General features: G+C 33.5%; 1 protein-coding gene across 3 annotated transcripts in view; it reads left to right on the forward strand.

Annotated features, from left to right (window-relative positions):
* The window catches only part of Dpyd (dihydropyrimidine dehydrogenase), a 798,376-nt gene that overhangs the window by 80,919 nt on the left and 696,382 nt on the right, over window positions 1-21,075 (forward strand). For 2 of the 3 annotated variants that reach the window (XM_074050934.1, XM_074050937.1), the window contains exon 3: window positions 17,076-17,158. In XM_074050934.1, coding sequence (XP_073907035.1) covers window positions 17,076-17,158 — 83 coding nt within the window. Of the gene's footprint in view, window positions 1-8,690; window positions 8,807-17,075; window positions 17,159-21,075 lie in introns of all 3 variants that reach the window. The other variant, XM_074050935.1, reaches the window with a different exon arrangement.

Here is a 21,075-nt window from a genome sequence, read left to right on the forward strand (position 1 = left end):
TTTAGAATTTCAGTGATATGTTTCTTGATTTGGTATATTCATGTATTCACATTATTTTAAAAATGCTGATTTTTTAAAAAAAAGTGGAACCCATTAAAAAACAACTGTAACCCCGACCCCACCCCATGCACATACAAACACTGCACACACAGTGACACACACACAGAGAAAAACAGCACAAAACATACTTGTGAGAACATGGAAAGCTCTATAGAAAAATATTAATTGTGGTTAAATATGTAGCTCAGAGGAATAGAATTAAATGTTAGGTTGGGAACAGGAAATTATTGCTGCATAACTTTGTGTTTTTCCATTTTTATAGGGTATATATTATTTTTGCAATTGAATATTGAAGTAGTAAATAAGACTTGAAGCTTAAAAACTAAACAAAAAATGCCTATCTAGTTGTAACTTGCAGATTTTTTTCTCGTGTTTTTATGTTGAAGAGTCATACTGGGAAAGGAAGAAAGTTTAATGGTATCTTGATTGCTAAAATATTTTTAAGGAAATGATTACTGAAAGTTGTCTATTTTGTAGGAGAAAGTTTTGTTTGTTGATTTGATTAAAGAAGAAGTCTGGTTTCTAAGGCTATAAACTTTTTTTTTTTTCAGAAAATTAACTCATGCTATCTGCTGAAGTCACTGCCACCAGCTCCCATCTTCCTAGTTGTCTAGCTCTGCTCCTGTTCATTTGGTGTGACTGGAGAGGCTCTCATGTCAACTGCAGTGGCAATACCCCTTGTGGTCATTTTCTAGTTACTTAATGTACGCATGTCTGTACATTCTGAGATTTCATTGAAAGAACATAAAAGTTGGTAACCTAAAGTATCTGGTGATGACAGTTGACAGAAACATTCTAAAGTTTTACCAGAGTATCTCTTGTGAACTTCATCTTCCAAAGAAATGTGTGTTTTCATTTGTCTTACAATATTCACAACTCTGAGCAAGACCCTATCAGATCCACACAGTTTGACTGGCTACAGTGTCATGGTGTATACAGAATCAGAATTATTTTCTTTGCTAATTTTGAAATGATTGATCTCATGAGAAATGCACCAAGCAAAATATTTCCTAGTGTAACTAACAGAGTAGAGAGATCACTAAGATTTTTTATTGTCATTAGTGTTGAACTTGTATCAAAATCAAATCTCTTGTCTAGTCAGCTTGACCAGAGAAAACAAAACAAACTTATAATTTATTATTATTGGATGAAAGGGAGAGAATTTACTTTTTATTTTACACCTTCTCAGTTAAAGGTCAATTTTTATACACTTTGTAAGAAAGAAAATTGTATTACAGATGACAAGTCACATGATACATATTTCAGAAACTTGTTTTTCATGTGTCTCTGTTGCTGATGTAAAGAAACAAAAGTATGACTTAGAATTCTACCTAAATCTCTACTTCTATTTGTTATGTTGAATTTTTTTAACCTAATGAATATTTTAAGAAACCATTATCACATTCAAGTGGTTTAATCTTTAGGATAGCGGAATCATGAAAACTGAGCTTATCCCATATGGATCAACTTATTGCCAATACTTAAAATTTTGGAATTGATAATCACTTATTATTCTGGGAAATATGAATTATTTAATCAGTTCCAAACTTTTGAAATAAATGTCTGGCATTTTAGACACTAGAAACAAAAATTATAATCGGAGTTTAATGTATTGCTGAAAAGATAATTATTAAGGGAAAACACAGCTGACATTTTCTGATTTATGCACACAATCAGAGATGGAGTCCAAGGACTGTGACATAATTATCTTCATGCTAACAATTTTTGTAAATCTCTTGACAGAATTTTAGCTAATTTTAAAATGCCTTTTGAAGATTAGCACTTAAAATTGTTGGGGAAAATAGCACAATTTATTAGCAAGGGTATAATTGTAAACCTTCTAAATACTCATTGTGAATATCATTTAGACAGTAACTCCTGCTTCAGCAGCTGGTATGTAAGACACTAGTTTATGGAGTCTTGACACAACAGAGAGTGGAATCTAATTAAAGAGGATTACATGCCAAAGAAAAATTATTAAAAACAGACTAATAGACAATTGTTATGAATTTAGAAGTCTCAGCCAAATTCTCTTTTGATAAAAACTCATGTGACTGTCAAGAAAAAGCCTTTCTTCCTCCAACACCAAAAGAATATTAGAAGACTTTCTCTTTTGTGACTTAAAATGATTGCTTTTCTGAATTTTAACTGAACACAAGAAATTAAATGGTTCTATTAGTCTTTTCTCACATATTGAAAATGCACATGTGCTTCTAAAGATAATTAGACATGCTATTTTAGGTTTTTCTTGTTTAATATCTACCTAATGTCAGCATTCTGTAAGATGTATAAGGAAATGTGGACATATTTTCCCCTTATGAACAAAAAATGGTTTACCAATTTAGATGCTATTAATTAGGGCTTATGTTTAGTTGGTTTGGATATTTTTGTTTGTAGAGTACATTTAAAATTCACGATGCATTAAAGACTGTTAATTTTCAGAACCAAATCTACTAAATTCCTCTTTTCTGTTTGAATCGATTTACTTTGTTGTGGTCTCAAGGGATTTATTCCAAACAAGAGAGCTTTAAACTGGTCCATATGTATTAGTTATTTTTTTAAATTTAAAAATAAATGGCCCTTTTCCGCACTAAAAAAAACCAAAACAAAACAAAATCATGATCATACTCTGAGTGTACCAGGTGTCTTCATTGCATTTTACATGGTATATATGATGCTGTTATAATATATCACATTGCTTTACACAGCCTTATGATTTAAGTACATTTTTGTAGATTTTGACCCAATTAAACATACATTAAAAATTAATTGCTGAATAAGAATAATGTGTTTTCTATGTCATTAATAAATGTATGAACAAACATTGGATTCAGTAAGTGAGATATTTGTTTAACATTCTTAAGTGGGTGATAGTCCTAAAGATAAATCCTCTGTATTAAAAATTAATTTTCTAAAGTTATCCTTGGAATGTGGAGAAGCACTGTCGATGCCAGAGGAGTAGCCAAGAGATTACTGTCTTTGTCCTCCACCAGACTGACCTAAAAGTGTTCCAGCTCTTCTCAGACTCTACTTACTTTAGCAGGAGTTTCCTACTGCCTCAGAGAAAAACTTCCCAAGTATTGCATTAAGTTCAAGGCTTTGAGATTACATTGCACACCTTATCCTGATAAGGTTAAGATCCCAGAGAGTGATGGTGTGCCCATGATTTTCCTGTGATGATAATTAATTTAGTAGGGGCATACTGCTGTAAGTTAAAAACTATTATTAATTGATTTTCTAAGCTTTCACATGGCAAAGGGAAATGGCTAGGGGATCATGTCCCTGGTGGTCATTTCAATGTAGATTGCTCAGAGCTGACATCAGTCCTACATGATAACATATCAGTCCATTGTCAATTTATTAGTATTAATTAAATTAGGACTGGTAGCATGGCTCAAGAGGTAGCACATTTTCCTACCATGAAGGAAGCCCTGGGTTCAAATTCTTAATACTGCAAAATTAAAAAAAAATTTAATATACTTTTGGTGAAAAATACTTTTACAGAAATGAATTCATAAATGTGCATGAGCACTTGTCATTTGGAAATATTCTGAAATTCCTTGATCTAGTTTTTTCTTATTGATTAGTTCTAGTGTAACTAGGCTTAAACTATCCACCAGAAGGGTTTTTAGGTGTCAGTGATGTCTGCTCATTATCTATCTTTTTATCTATCATATATCTACTCACATCTAATCTGCATGTATGTGTATACTCTTTAGTAAGTGTTATGGGGCTGAAATAGATTGAGAGTACTGTAAATGAACTGGAAATTGATACAAGTCTTGAGAAAATGGTGCAAAGGCAGAGTTCACCCTTCCCCCACTTTTCTTATTCTTGCTAGACAGACTCTGTAAACATCATCAGTTCCTGACATCTTCAAGTTTGCTTGCTTTTCCCTTTATTTCAGGAATTTGTTAATATTATGTTGGAAGTCCTTGTCTTCATACTATATGTAACTTGCATATTTTTTATTCGTAATGTTTTTTATCAGAAGCAGCATTTGGTTGTGATTTATGGGTATGTGCAGGAAAAATTATCTGAAAGAGTTTGGGAGATTCAACTGGCAGAGCCAGATTTGTTTTTCCTACTAAAATGTCCACGTGGAGGGTGTATTTGAGAATCCTTGGAGCAGATGTGTTATAAAGCTCAACCAGGGCAGTGTCTATCTGAGCCAAATAACATCACTGGTGATAATCTCCATGTAATGCAAGAATGCTTTATACAGTCTCTTCTTAAAGCAAGCCTCTTTCAAAACTTCTACTTTCTTTTGATTCCTATTGTGTGTTCACCATGCAACATTTAATTTTTATTTGCCATTCTATAGTGGGTTTTCTAAAAGTCAGATTTCACATGTCATGATAGTCTGGTACATTTTACTATTTGGATGAGTTCAATTTCTGTACATCTATTTTTATTAACTTGGCTAATGCAAGGCAGTAGGAAATGCAGACTCATTGTCATTGGGCTAGGAACGTTAATTTTATTATGTTGCAAGACTGAAGAAGTAAATATGGAACATGATGTAGTCATCAAGATAAGGATAGACTACCCTGGAAAATCTCTTGGAGGAAAGGCAGCTAGCACCCTTCACTGACTGCATTTTACACTTATAATTTGAAGGTCCCATATTATCATGCTTGGGAAGAGTAGATGTGTGTGAAAGTTCCTAGAATATCTATTCAACAAACCTTTAAAAGTTAACTATTATGTGGAGATACTGTAGTAAATAAGGAAAAAGTGTTGTGCTTACAGAGAAATCACAGTCAGTATTTAAAAAATACTGTAACATGTAACATAATTTCAAATAAATCAAATGTTATAAGAATAGCAAAGCAGGGCAAGAAGCTAGTGAGTAAGCTTGGGTGGGTTTGTTTGACAGACAGTGACAAAGAAGATGTTTCTAAAGAAACAACATAGAGAACTAAATATTAAGGAAAAAATATTTCCAGTGGAGGGAATGTTACCTGCAAAGGCACTGAGGAGAAAGGGTGCTTTTGCACCCTGGTTCCAAAGAACAGCATGGAGGCATTTTGGCTGGAATAAACTGAGCACAAGACGCTGATAGGAAATAAGATTGGTTGAGTTTACAGAACTTAAAGGTGAGAGTAAGCTTTCCTGGTTGAAATAGTGGATTGTCATTATTTAATTGCTCTTTGAAATCCTTTCCTATTGTCAGGCTTATGTGAATAAGTGTATAACAATGTCTTTCCAAAAGAAAAAATTAATGTTTGTATATGATTTGTGGTTGTCTGTACCTGAGGCATATAACTCTATGATATATGTTGAAATAATGACACCATTTTTCATTTGATCATCAAGTAAACCATGTGAGAATCATATCAGAGTCATGCATTCTGTGAAAAAGAGTTTATGTTTTTTGAATAGGAAGTTAAAATTGAAAAGAAAATACTTGATTGTGAATTTTTATTGACCTCCCATTGATACAGGAACAAATGAATAAATTCTCAAGCTGAAATGTTGTTATTTTTATTTACCTCAAGAAGGTACTAAAATATTACTTTACTCCTACCATGCACAATAGTCAAAATCTTAACATAGTTCACATGTAACTAAAATACTTTTTGATTTAGATGATGAATCTATAAAGGAGACTTATCCACTTGTTTTCTTGAAGCATAATATGTAAACAATTCTTTCCTATTGAAGATATATTTACATACATGATCACATTTAATTTGATTCTCACGTTAACAGTGTGAAGTGTGGATAGCATTACTTTCATCACCTTTATTGGTCTTCTCATTGTATGAGGGAATATTGCAGATCGAGATGTGAGACATTTTCTTGAGAATACATAAGCAGTTTAGTTGCAAAGTTGGAACTCAAAAGCAGATTTCCTATCTCCACAGCTCTGAGCTCTCCTGCTCCTTTATATTACATTTCACCGTGACTCATAGAAGATTCTCCTAGACAGGGACTGGTTGTAAGCTGACCACCATTAGTGAAATGACATTAGCTAAATGTGATTACCTCTTAATGTTCCCTGAAAGGATTGCACTAGTTAAGACACACTGAAGGGAAAAGCAATTATCTATTGAAATATGAATCTCTTGATTACAACTGGAAATCATATCTTGATGCTAGAATGTTCATCTGGAATTAAAAAACAAAATCTGAGTGTAGTAATTGTTTCTTACTCAGAAGGTGGTAAAGAACTTCTGTGGGACTAAGTTTTCAAGCTTTTTGTGGAGTGCCAAAATTAAAATAGAACATTTCCCCAGAGGAGTAAGTTCACCTAATTGACTCATTCTTTAGAGTAACCTAGACCTAGGAAATTCTAACTGCAGGAGAAACGTATCTTTATTATCTTTTCCCAAGTCACCTCACAGCCTAACAAAAACCATTCTGTCAACCCATGTTAAAATGCCTTAGAGTTGTGGTAGTATAACTTGGAGTGAGACAGTTTACTTAAATGATCTTCACACTTTAACATGTGAAATTCATCATTGCTTCCATGTGACTGCAGCCTTCTTGGTGATTATACCTTAAAGGTCCTTCAAAAAGCATAGATGCCACAGGCTTCCACACATCTGAGATTTGTCATTATCACTGTACATCACTAATATGAGGCATTGATTCCCATTCTCCCACTGGATGAGATACATACTCACTTTACACCAATTACCTTATTGGATTGAAATACTTTTATTTTGTAAACCTGATATCTAGCGGCTAGAATAGTGTCTGGCCCCTATTAGGTGATGAAAATTACCAAAATGACTGCGTGAGTGAGGGACTGGCTTTCAGTCTTACTTAGCACTACAACAGGGTTGACTTTTGTATCTTATTTTTTATGAGTAAAAAAACTTAACTCTAAGGAAGCTGAATGAAAGGACTTGACTAAGAATGTAGGTAGTACGCGATAATGGTAAAGCCAGAAACTACAGGCACTTCTATTTTGTTAGCCTCCTTTTTTTGCCTTAATCTGGAAAATTATAAATCATTTCAAAGACATATTGAGAAGCAAGGAATGCAACTTCTGTGCTCCAGAGAGTTATTTTCTCTATTTTCTGTAAATTCTCACTAGGTTGTGAGCAAAGAAAGGTGGTGTCTTATCTATCTTTATATCCTCATGCTTGGTATGTTGCCTGACATGGTAGATTTTGAAGAATCTTTTTTCTAAATTGAAATCTAATTAACTGGAGCTTTAGTTATTAGTAATACTGAGTTTAAGTTCTTATAGCTATGCCATTAACTGTATGTGGCCTTTCATTTTTTAGAATTAGTTCCCTAATTTTGTAAATTTAGGTGAGTTTATAAGTTTTAGCGCTAACTTACTTAGTTTAAGTTATTGTGATTGTTTCATAAAAGAAGATGCAGTTCCATGGAAACTAAGTCCTATGGAAATATCATTGAATAATATAATCTGCTAGCTTTCATTTTTTTTCCTTCTTTCTAGCTCCATCCAGCACAGGAATGAGTAGTTGTATGACTGAATTTTGTTACTGTTTAGTCTAGGTGGAGAAAGGATAACTCAGTGATCTTTTTTAAATTTCTCTGCATTGAAAAATCTCCATATGTGCTACTTTTATGGTGTGTTGCTGTTGGTTTTCTGCTCCTTTGTTTCATACTTTTATGTAATCCTTAACACAGATGAGATATAAAACACTACAAAATCGATCACAGTTGAAACTCCAGACCTTCCCTCAACCCGCAGGGATTCATTTGGCAGCAGGCCACCAAAGCCAGTTTTTGATGCTTAGTTCCAGTTTCTCCTTCAATTTCTGCCAAAATCTGAACACTTGGGAATTTAATTGCTCATTATATTTGTCACAGTAGTGTCACCGACCCAAATAAAGACTGTTGCATGCAAAATATTTATGGGTATTAATTTTGCCTAAACATGTGTATATTGGATTCCTTATTTTTCTGCATTATAAGGTAAGAGCACTGACAGACAGAAATAAATAATCCTGTAACAGCTTATGACCATTCTCCTCTACTTACTAGTATTATTAGGCATCCAGTCCAGTTCCAAAATTTAAGAACACACAGAGGCGACCTCTTCAGGAGCTGAACTCTACTGCTCAGAAGCAGCCTCCTTGAGAGGGTCGTCTGGCTTTTGGGCCAGAACCTTTGGGTGCAAATCCTGCTTTATCCTTTACTAACTATATGACCTTGGCAAGTTCTCTTAATGTCCCTGTGCAGGTTTCCTTATTTGTAAAACAGGAACACATATGATTATATGCAGACTCACTGGGGAAAAGCTCCCAGAAAAATGCCTCAGGCAACAAAGTCCTCAATACTAACTAGTTAACTATAGTTCTTCCTTATATACACAGACCAAAGCCTGTAAGTTTTCCATTGTTGCTGATAAGACTATCCAGTTTCCCACAAACTGGGTAGAGACAACTGTTACCTTTTACAGCAAACGAATGTCTATGAGGCTCTACATTCTATACCTTTCCTGACCTTCCATTTTGCCTGTGTGCTTCCACTTGCTTGCTGTGAAGTTTCTGGTCTTGTATGCCAGTATTTTATTACTAATCATTGATTTTCTTGTTCTGAAGCCTGCTAATCTGAGAAGTACTTTATTCACTGATTTTCTCTCTGTCCTTTTTTCCTTTTTCCTTACCCTTTGCCTTTCCCTTTCTTCTTCTTATGAAAAGGATTCACCACCTTGCTTCTGCTGTGTTGGTTGTCACTTTCTCATGTGATTGTATTGATCAAAGGAAATTAGAAGGCATTCAAAGGGTAGAAAGTGTGAGTCACCACCACCCACAAGGTAATTTTTCACAATTATTGGATGGTTGGGACCTTTTTTTTTAATCCTGGGAAGTAAGACCCTATGTCTGTTTGAGATATGCCTAAAGTTACATTCTAGAATAGTCTTATACTAACATAAAGAATAACATACTGAGATATTTGTCACTTACAAATAAGTTTGCAGTTTTTCTCAGATCATGTGAACTAACCTGAGACCAGATTTTGATAGGAGCTAATTGCCTCCACTTTACCTAGTGTTATGGAACTATCACTGACCATAAGCATGAAAGTGAACTCACAACAAGGAATCATTTATCCAATGGACTCTTGTGCTTAAGTTGATGGAGAAGAGATAGATGAAGATGTCCATTGGCTGAGTCATGTGTGCTATGTAGCAACAGCCTAATATTATCAGAATGAGAATTCAAGTCATGTACCTGCACTTTGATACTTTCCCATATTGTTCATGAAACATAAAAATAATGTTGGGTTTGATTTACTTTTCTGGACATGGTGGTATTTTTGATCAAGGTAACTGGACAAATGCTTATTGTCTTACTAATTTCCTGTTTTGTTGGATATAACAAGCATTAAGCTCAGAGTGTAAAGCATGCAGCATTCCTTCTTTTTCTCTTAGTCAACCTAGCACTGATTTTGAGTTCACATTCTACATTATGGAAGAATGCTCCATTGTGGGCACCTCCAGATAAAGTCAGTACTAAAACTGAGAGTCTCTTCATTAAAATGGAGTCCTTCCTTCAAACGCTCTTGAACACTTTTTTTAAACTAACAGAACTTTGATTTCCTTAATCCTGGGAGCCACAGAGAGCTCAGTGCGACTTCTTCAAGCCTTCCATGTCCCCTCTTCTCGCTTCTGTATCCACCAGAATGTTTTCACCTCCTGTGTCAATGGCTGGGAAAGCTAGATAGTCAAGGAGTCTTCCAACCCTATTATTTATGCTAACAATAGATCTTAAAAGTATTAAAATCAAAGAATTTTGTTTCTTTTTTCATAAACTATTCCCCTATAGTGGTGGACACCAAGATAAAGTTTAAAGCTTTCATGTCTGTGGCAAAGAGAAAAAAGATGATGAGAGATTTCAGGGACAAAGGAAACAAAAAAAAAATTCTATATATTTTTCTTTGTGGTCTCAATTGACCACTTTGTGATAGAAAAGGTAGCATCAGGATTCCTCTGTGCAATTTTACAGCTATGCATCTGAAAAAGTCAAATTTCCTTAAGTGATCCTGGAAGGTTGTCTTCCTATGGGTATTAGTGTAAAGCATCCTCAGAAATTAATCATATTGACATTCATTTTAAAAGGACATAAACTGAAAAATAACAGAAGTTTATTGTAAATTCTTATTTATTGCATTGTGTTACCCAGTTTCCCGGAGACACATGTAGCACGGGGTAGAATGCCTTATCTACGTTTTTTCCAGTTCTTGTGTTGTGTTGTGGAAGCAGGGTACTTTAAGTCTTTGCTACCTTTGACTTTGTTTTGCCATGGGCATAGCAATAATGCCAGTCTAGGGAGTAACTTTAAGTGGATAAACAGAGATCTTAAGATTCCCTCTTAATTACAGTAGTGCAATTATCTGGCCGTTCCACTGGTATATAAAAATTAAACCATGCATTTCCTGTAGCATGGCTAGCCTTAAAGACAATACCCAAAAGGAAGACAGTTATTTTGAAATAAAGAGATTTAGGTAATAAATAAATCTCTGTGTAATTCTGTAAATTCCTGTTAGCAAATGCAAACTTTCTAAAGTACTCTTAAAAGCCAACTAAACTGAACAAAAATATGTCAGAGGCACATATTTATTTCTATTAAGTGACGAAGAAATATATGTGGCAAAAATATCTATGCCAAGCCTGGCATAGATAGTCATGGCAATTAAACAGAAATATCCATTTCCATGTCCCATCTATAAAACATCTCTGGAAATACATCAATTTAATGATAGGTGGTGTTTTTTATGTCAAGAGTCATGATCTAAAGTTTGCAAAGAAAAAAGTATTTTATGAAACTTTCTTCCATTTTCAAGATTGAAATGTCAGACTCTTAGCAGTGAGCCACATAAATTGATGGGGTTAGTTATAACAACCTAGTTGTAAAGAAAAATAAGTGTATATAATATATGACCATAGAGGAAATACAAATTGTTTTCTACTGATTATTGAATTGAGGAGCAAGAAGATTAAGATTTAGAATCAGAAACCCTGAATTTAATCTTGATTATGCTACTGAGGATACCCTGAATGCATTTCAAAAGAAAATAACAATTTGAGTTAAATGGCAGATTAGTTGAAATGAACAATCACAGACAATGACTACATGTCGTTCTTTCTTAAGACATAATCTTTTAATTCATTTTTGCTCATCTATTTTTGCTTTATGTTTATAGAAACATTACACAAACAAAAGCAATGAAATTGACTAAAAAAATTGTAGTACGTAAATTCAGTTGACTGTCATATAAAGTTAAAAATTATATTTCAGTGTCGGTTTAGATTCACAAAAAGATGCCATTCATGTAATATTTTTTAAATACATAAGGATTAAAAATAATGCATTCAAATATTGGAAACCTATTAGCTGTGTTTTGATATTTTTAGGTAATCATGCACTGATGTGTCATTTTTTGAGTAGTAATTGTTCACATAAATGCTTAATGGTTGAACGTAAAAAATGAGTTGATTTTGTTACATGGTTTTCCTTTTGTGTTCATCCTTATATGTCTTTGGGTGTGTAAAAATAAAGAAAACATACTGGTGATTAGAAACATTTTTTGGATAATTTGAGATAATTTCATGAACTCATAGCTAAATAGTTTAATACATATTTAATGGGAAAATTAACAAATCTTGAAAAAGTCAAATCCTGTTTTGCATTAATTTTCTCTTTCATTAGCAATTATTTTCTAGCATTATATTTTATAAAACTAGCAAAGTCAATACAGAAAACACAAGGACTTTCAAAACCCTTAAAAAGTACCACTTATTTGTGAATTGAGCTGAGGAGGTCAACAAGTATAATACTATAACTGAAAATCTGGAGAATGATAAAAAGTACAAGTATAAAGAAACACACATTTATTCATCATTCTGAGATAATGAGTCATTATCACTTCAAGGTTTCATTGGCTTTGCTGATGTTTTCCACAATTGTAATATCATTCGGCATATTCAATTTTATAATATCTCTCTTAATGCTTTTTCTACACTGTCATATACACATTGGCTTGTTAAAACCCATGTAAATAGCATTTGTAATAGTTATATTAAACCTCTCACGTTAAAAGTGTTCTGTTAACTAGTCCCTTAATGTTGATGATGTTTATCCTTTTTTTGTCTGTGAAACCTTTCCTTAATCCAAATTCAGAAAAATTTCTTTTAGTGTTTAAAATTTTTAGCTTTAATACATGTCTATACTCTATTTTGAGTTGATTTTGCAATATTATTTTAAGCAGGGGATCTGACTTTATTCTTGTGCATGTGGGTATTTAGCTATTAGAGCACTATTTGTTGAAAAGACTTTCCTTTCCCTCATGTAATTGTTTTGGTTCCCTTCTCAAAATTAAACTAACTTTACTGCAAAGGGTATGTTTCCAGAGTCTCAATTCTATTTCACTAGTCTGTATTTGCATTCTTGTGCCAGTAGTATAGTCTTGTTACTGTTGTTTCATAGTAAGTTTTGAAATTGGGAAATATGAATCCTATGGCTTATTTTTCTAGGAAGTTTTGGCTATGCTAGTCCCTTGAATTTTAATATAAATGTTGGGATCAGCTTTTCAAAATCTGGACAAAAATATTAGCTTGGATTTTTGATTGGAACTGTGTGGAATATTTAGGTCAATTTTTGGAGGAGCACTACCTCAAGAACTGTTGTCTTAATTCATGTACAGGTATAATTATAAGCGTGTAAGTCTTAGGTTTCTTTTGTTGGATTTACTCCAAAGTATTTTATATTTTTGATGCTCTTGCAAATGAAATTGCCTAAAGTTAATTTTTCTGTTATTCATTGTAGCTTTGCCTATTTTTGAACTTCATGCAAGTGGAGTAATTTAACTGTGTTATCTTTTGAGTGTTACTTTTTTGTATAATATTATTGGTGATACATTCACCTTACTTCATATAGTTGAAATTTATTGTCATTGCTATATATTCTAGTGTTTGAATATATTATAATTTACTTATATATCCCATGTTAATATGTAACTTTCTTGTTTCAAGTTTGGGGCTATTTTGTTTGTTTTTAAATTTGTGTTTTATTATCAGTTTCTTATTGTACTGGTGTTACATTGTAGCATATGCAAAAGTGCTTACAATACCTCTTAGTTAAATTTACCCACTCCATCATTCTCCTTTCCCCCTCTTCCATTCTTGGAATAATTTCAACAGGTCTCATTTTCCCATTTTCACGCATGAGTAAATAATAATCTTACCATATTTACCCTCCTACACCCTTTCCTTACATTCTCCCCATCCCACTGGTGCCACCCCCCTGGCAGGACCTGTTTTACCTTCCTGTTCTCCATTTTTGTTTGTTTAAACTATCTACACGGAGAGTTTCATTATGACATTTCCATGTATATATGTATTGTATCCTGAATTGGTTCAGCCCCTCCCTTTTTCTTTTTTCTACCTTAGTCTGCTTTTTATGATTTCAAGAGGTTTAAAAATTCTATATTCATTCTTGTATAGAAAGTACATCACCCACATTCACCTTCTTTACTTCCTTCTTTAGCCTCCTCCTTTCATTAGTGCCTTCCCTGTTTTTCAATCTTGACGTGTTTTTCATTTTTGTCCTTTGTTGTTTAGGTGTCTGTTCAATGTTCAGTGGGATTTTTGCCTTGGTATTATACATGTACATGCATTGTGCTTAAATCAATGTAACTGCCTTTCCACTGTACTTCTTCACCCTTTTTCCCCAATCCTGTGTTGTTTGACAGTTTTCAGCTCATTTTCTTGGGTCTTGCTCCTACACAGATGTGATAATTTCATTATTATTCACTATTCTTTCCTTCTTTTGCCCTCCTCTACCAGTCTCACTTTTAGATACACATTCTTTCTCTATTTCTATGAATATATAATATTGCTTGTATTTGTATTGGGCCTATGTTCCACAGGAGAGAAAACATGTGGCCTTTGGCTTTCTGAACCCAGCTAACTTCACTTAAAATGATGTTCTCCAGTTCCATCAATTTACCTGCAAACAACAAAATTTCACCTGCAAACAAGAAAATTTCATTCTTTTTTATGGATGAATAAAACATTTTCTTAAACCATTCATCAGTTGTGGGGCAGTTTGGGGCTATTTTGAATAGTATTTACTGTTTACATTTTTGGACGTGACTGTTGGTGAACATATTACACATTCATTCTGGTTTCTTTATTCTTAGGTGTGAAACTTACCAGGTTGTAGGTATATATGAATGCTCAGCTATTGTATGTACAAAATGATTCTACAATTTATGCTTCCATCAGCAGTGTATCAAATACTTTTAAAATTATTTTATTGTTTTTAACTTTTTATTAGGATACATTTGTTGTATAGGAGGGATGCATTATGATAATTAAAATATGATGTACATTGGTTAGATCACCCCCATGGTCTCTCCCACTCAACCCCCTCCCTGACCTACATAAAGCAATTCCAAGAGGTTTCTTTGTTCTGTTTCATATAAGTATATGAAGTCACTTAACCGTATTTCCTCACCTTCATCTCCTTTGTTCACACTCCCCCCTCCTACAAGTACCCTCCCACACTGTACCTATTTTACAGTCCTGTCTTTCATTACTAATATTCAAGTTGATGTTCACAGGGGTTTGTCAATGTGTGTCCACTGTGGGTGTAGTTTACTTTGGTCAATTCAACCCCTTCCATTGCTCTCCCTTACCTTTTACCTCTCATCCCTCATTTTTCAACAGCTTCCAAAACATATGCTTCTATCCTCTACCTTCGCAGATGTTATGTTTTACAATATTGTTGACTATCATTCTCTTTTCCTTTCACTCCTTCCCTCCAACACATTCCAGTAGTTCCACTGTTACAAACATGTTCTATATCTGTTTGTGTATGATCACGTATGTTTATCTTTTGGATCTATCTTCCACATAGGAGAGAAAACAAGGCAGCTTTTGTCTTTCTGAGCCTGGATCACTTCACTGAACATAATGTCCTCCAACTGCATCCATTTACCTTTAAACCACATATTGTCATTATTCCTTATGGCTGAGTAAAACTCCATTGTGAATATATTCCACATTTTCTTAATCCATTCATCAGTTGTAGGACACCTGGGTTGTTTCCATAGCTTGTCTCTTAGGAACAGTGCTGCAATGCATATTGGTGTACAGGTGTCTCCATCATATCCTGATTTAGGTTCCTTTGGGTAGATGCCCAGGAGCAGTACCCCTGGATCATACTAAAACAACAGCAACACTGTATAGTATGTCATTTTCATTTTAGACATTTCCAAAATATGTAGTGACATCTTATTGATGAATTTCATCTTATTGATGAAATTTTCTTAAATCAGATATTTGTATATTCTTTTAAAAATGTTTTTAATGCCTTTGCCCTAAGTTTTCAACTAAGTTATTTGTGCTTTTCATATTTACTTGTAGATGAATTTATTTAGCGTGGGGAGAAGTAATTGTAATATGACATTTTCCCAAGTATGGAAAACAACCAGTTGAACAGAATAGACTTCTCAAATAGATTCTGTACACACTGCAATTTAATTTCTGGAAAAAAGTAACTAAGTTATAAATGGGCTTTCCAATAAATAGTACTGGTTAAATTGATTACCTATAATATGTGATTTACAATTTACACCATGTAAAACTCATTTCAAATGCACTGTTCACTTATATGTGAAATATAAAATTATAAAGCTTCTGAAAAACATCAAAAAACATCAAATTCATGACTTTAAGCAATGTCTCAAAATTCTCTCACAGGTCATAAGAAGCACAAATCTTAAATTAGAAAGCATAATAAATTTGACCTCATTAAGTATCAGAAATTCTCTTCATGAAGAGACTACTAAAAAAGTGAAAGACATGACTCAGAAGAGGATATTTGTGATGTGTACATCCAACAAACAACTTCTTATCTAGAGTTCAATTTAGATCAATTTTGGTAACTTTAAAGATTTGCATTGCAAAAAAGATATTAAAAAGATATTTACCTTAGTTTGTCTAAGATAAAAATCATGGATTATATAGTAATAGGTTTTAAATGAATTAGTTCTTATATATTGGAAATTGCTAGTCTATGTTCTGTTTTTTTCTAGGATCCTAGATATTTGTTTATTATTTTAGAATAGAAAGAGCATGTTAGTACTTAAATTTTATTACTTTTTTTGATTATAAAGTTAACCAAAATATTAAATCCAAATATTTTGTTACCCAAACACTACTAAATTATACAACAAATGTAGTATGCCAAAAATTTCAATAGTTACATTTTTTGTCTGAAATTCAGTCCTATATCTTATGGTCTTAAAACTTAGTATAGTTATATAAGATTAAGTCAGTTTTAGAAATACAATCATATTAAGAATTATAATAACATTTTAAAAAGTAATTCAGTGCAGTGACATTACTATGTTTTCTAGAAAATAGAAACATTTATGAAGTTTAAATTAGGCATATTGATGACTTGTTTAAATACTCTTAAGACTTTTATGTAACAACTTCAAGAATCATTCTTACTTATCTTTAAATGTATATGTATACATGCATACAAGCATCACACATAAGTTGTTATTCAAAGAATCTGATTATACACTTTGATTTACATTTTTTGAAATTTTATTATTATACCTTATCTCTATCTTACCTGAGACTGACTTATTTAGGACTACATAATTATCATATATCATTCATTGTGATTTAAAGCTTACTTTATTGATTTCCTCCTTTGAATTTAAATTGGTTTTGACATGCTTCAGATTATTTTAGAGGGTTAATTTTTACTTCTCAAAACTCAAGAAATTTCACTACTTGTGTGTAATACTCATTTTCTCTTTTTTATCTACATCTACAGTGAAAAAGTGATTAAAAAAAGCTTCTATGACAGCTGTATCATGAGGCATTTTTATTTTGTTGCTGTTGAACTCAACTGTCGATTTTAATGAATCCTAGCCAATTAAAGTGGTGTGCATATTTTCACGAGTCCATGATCAATATAATCAATTATAGTGTTACATAATTGCATGGATGTAATTTTTCTCAGGATGTTGGAGGATTAATGCAGTTCCTTAATGTGTTGCAGAATTGTGAGAAGCTGGAGAAGAATTTTGATGACATCAAGCATACGACTCTTGGTGAGCGAGGAGCCCTCCGAGAAGCAGTGAGGTAAGTCTGGGTCACCATAGCAACAGTCACAGATGTGGTAAAGAAAAAGTCATTCTTCATTATTGGGGGAACAAATGAGTTCATTGCCACCATTCAGCTCTGTTCTCTAAGGTATTAATTTGTCAGTGGAGAGACTTCCCTTGAGGCTGTACTTTGGTTTTGAAGCTGCATAAATGTTAAGCCTCAGTGCACAGTAAAAAATGTAAATGTTTAATTTGTTACTTAAAATGCTTAAGGGGTGTCTTGTTTCATATTTATACTAAACTGTGTGATTGAATGGAAATATTGTTCATCTAAATTCTGCCTGTTTATAAAAAATAAACATTGTATAATGGTGACTGAACTGGGAAGTAGTTCCTCCTAATTAATATTTAATTTAAATTTTCATCTTCTATTAGATTTTATAGGACTATACTATAGTATTTTTAAAGTGATTTACATTTTCACAATATTGCAAACCATGTAATTAACTTCTTTTCAAATACAGAGGTCTGTAATGAGCCTGATTTTTTTTCCTTTTTCAGTTTCTTAACATTACTATTTTAGAATATTTTTCTGAAATTGCCCAGACTTGATGCCTTTTAAATAACTTTTTGTGAAGCATTCTTTAAATCTATCTGATCAGAATTGAGAAACATTTTTTTACTAGAAATTAAAAATATTTGAGTAATAAAACCTATCATCCTTTGATCAAGAAAATAACAAATGATACTAGTCTTAAAAGTTCTGACATTGAGCCATTGAAATAATTTATAATATTTGTGTAAATAAATAGTATATTTACCTTCATTTTATTTGTGAAACAAAAACTGATTTTAAATCATATTTTATATCTTAATGCTCATTTTTTATGATCATAGGCTACAAAAAAGTTAAAATAAGGGAAAGAATAAAGGCAGAGGCTTCCTAGTGGTTCAGATACAATTTTGTTACTGTTCACTCACAGTTACCATATACTTTAGTTTAGAAGCTTCTCTCATTTAGAAACCTCCCTTTTACCATGCAAGCAGCAGGAGAAAGTAATTAAATTTAATAGAAGCTGCCCTCATTTTGAAGCCACTTCTATTTAAAACCACAGGGGGAGGTAATTAAATTTAATGGAAACAGTAGCTTCTACACAAAGATACATGGTAGCTCTGTATAGATGATTATGATGTCACAAAAAGAGGAATAATATATTACTAGAACTGAGAAATTACCAGCTGGAACAAGGGAGCTTATTTTATTGTTAATGTCTTTACTAATAAAAAAGAGGGAAAATAAAACTGAGTACACAATAGTGAATTTATATCTACGTAAAATGCAATTAGACATTCTCAGAAAGTTTAAGTTATCGAAAATAGCTGTAATTTAAAAATAAGTTGTACAATATATTGCTGAAAAGGCTCATGCACAAATTATGAATGAACTCCTATTTTCCAATGTAGCCTTTAATTTCTAAAGCCACCATACTGTTATAAATTGAGCACATCATTTTTGTAATGCTTAGAATAATAATTTGAATATATTAAATGTACACACCAATATTTATTTAGGAAACTACAATTACTTTCTATATTTTTACTGTTTTTCATTTTGAAATAAATGCATAGACAAACAGGAAGACAAAGAGGATCCCAGCGCTCATGCTTTGAATCAAAGAGCTGAAAGAATTGAAAAGGGACAATGTGAATAAAAGTGGGAGTGAGTGAGGAAAATTGATGAATGAGAGGACATGTGACCAGTGTAGGAGATTTGGCATCAAGAGAAAACAAATTGAATTTAGGGGAACTGTATATGCAGAGATCATTGAAGTCTGTCAAATTTCCCAGCATAAACTGGGAACTCATAGTTTTAAAGAAAATTAGGGATGAACTGATGAGGAAAACAAGTATTCATTATCTAGTTGGAGTAACCTTTCAACCACCCATGCCAAGTCATAAGCAGTAGTACAAATAATTTATATCAGAATTTAATTACATAACTGTTCGCATAGTGTACATATTCTCCACACATGCACACATACTTACATATGCACAAGTGTTATTGATAATAATTATTGATAATGTGTTTAGTGGATTCACTAAACACAGTGAAAGAATTTAGTGATGTGTATATTAAACGATTTAGTACACTACATTCAGGCACATTTTCTTGAGGGGAGCAACAAGATTTTAGTCATTTACATGTGAGAGTCTATAAACAAGTAAAAATATCCACCTTTATTAATACAAGAGGAAAACACACAAAGAAAAATGCATTCCTCTCTTACCTATAGTCAATTTTTCCTTGTAGGAAAGGTATTTAGAGCAAATAAAAAATGGAAAGGGTAAAAAGTTTTGATATAGGTTGTAAAAGATGGACTGATTTGCAGGTAGAAGGAATAGTACAGAAGAGAGGTAAGAAGGCCAGCAAGTGGGAGAGGTACTTCAGGACCTGTAAGTGGTCTGCTGTGATGGACAGCAAGTTTTTTTATATCATGAAACGCATAGAATTTTTCTATTAATGTCTTCTCCTTATATGCTCTGACTTTCTGAGTGGAGATGGAGCAGTAGAAGTTTTCTGAGGATTATGATGGCAACTTGGGATCCCAGAGAAGAGGAAGGGACAACAGGAGACAAGTCTGAAGAATTTGCTGAAAGCCTCAGTTAAGCCTAGGGTATGGTTGCAGGAGGCTGCCTGAAAATGTGTTTGTGTCATCTTGTAGAGGCCAGTTATATAGTGTCTTCCTTGCCATGATAAAGAATTTAACAATCTCATGGATTCACTGTGTCTTTTAAGATGGGAATGACAATATTAAGTGGAAAACCATGAAAGTAATTTTATAACTCTGAGTAGTTGGAGTACAGGGGAAAATATTATACAGGGACAGAGACTGTCCTTTGTTTAATGATTGTTTATTGAGTTTCTGTAATTTCCCAGGTAATGATGCTACAGATATGAATAGTAGAACAGTCCCTGCCCTCAATGCACAGATAATCTAGTGGAGAAGACACAAACCAGCTGCTCTAGGAAAAGACCCAGAGATCACATACTGAGTCTTTCCCCTGGCCCCAAACACTTTGCAGTAGCTTCTGTCTTGGTCCAGGGTATTGCTTGCTATAGGAACATCCCCTTCTTTTGCTGGCTTGAGCTCTTCAGCAGCCCCTGGGTGGCTTTAGGAGCCCAGGATCTTGCTCTTGTCCTGAGCATGTCTAGCCAGGATGACCTGCAGCAGAACTAGCCTAATCTGGAGAGTAACATGTGGCTCCTGCGTGGAGGCCTTTCACCACTTGGGCACTTCCTTGTTTCCCATGGGTCTACTTTGTCTGTGAACTTAGAAGAGAATAAAGGGCTCTTCCCTTGTTCAGTTCTCTGCCACTTCATTCAGTCTCTCTTCCTGGCCTGTCTTTACCATGTGGTCCTATACCTGCTCCTTTATCAGTATCAAGCTCATGCATAGTTGTAGACAACACCCATGCTTTCCTCAATCCCAAATGAGAGGATGCCCTGCAAGGGACTACCACCCTGTCAGTGTGTGGACTAAATAAAGCATTGAATAAGTACATTAACTGAGGTAGGAGAGGAAAAAAGAACATTAATGAGATTTTGGATTTCAGATAAATTTGAGATAGCTATGGTCAGCCCATGTCTAATAGGCAGAGGGAAAATGTAATCCTACAACTCAGGAAAAGGATAAAGCTTGATGTGCACATTTGGGATTACTAGTGTTTTGATACTTGTAGCCATGGGGAGATGTGATTTCTAAGAATAGTTGATCAACGCAGAAAGGAGTAGAGAGAAAATACTGCACTTAGGAAAATGTGTGTGTGAAAAAGACATAGTTTGGGATTTTAAATTTCAATTAACTTTCTCCATCAAGACTCAGGTGTAATATGGTGCCACTGAGAAGAGAAGGACTTAGTGGTAAGGGGACTTCCTGCCCACATGTCTGTGAC

This window comes from Castor canadensis, chromosome 12 (assembly GCF_047511655.1).
Source record: "Castor canadensis chromosome 12, mCasCan1.hap1v2, whole genome shotgun sequence".
Lineage (NCBI taxonomy): Eukaryota > Metazoa > Chordata > Mammalia > Rodentia > Castoridae > Castor > Castor canadensis.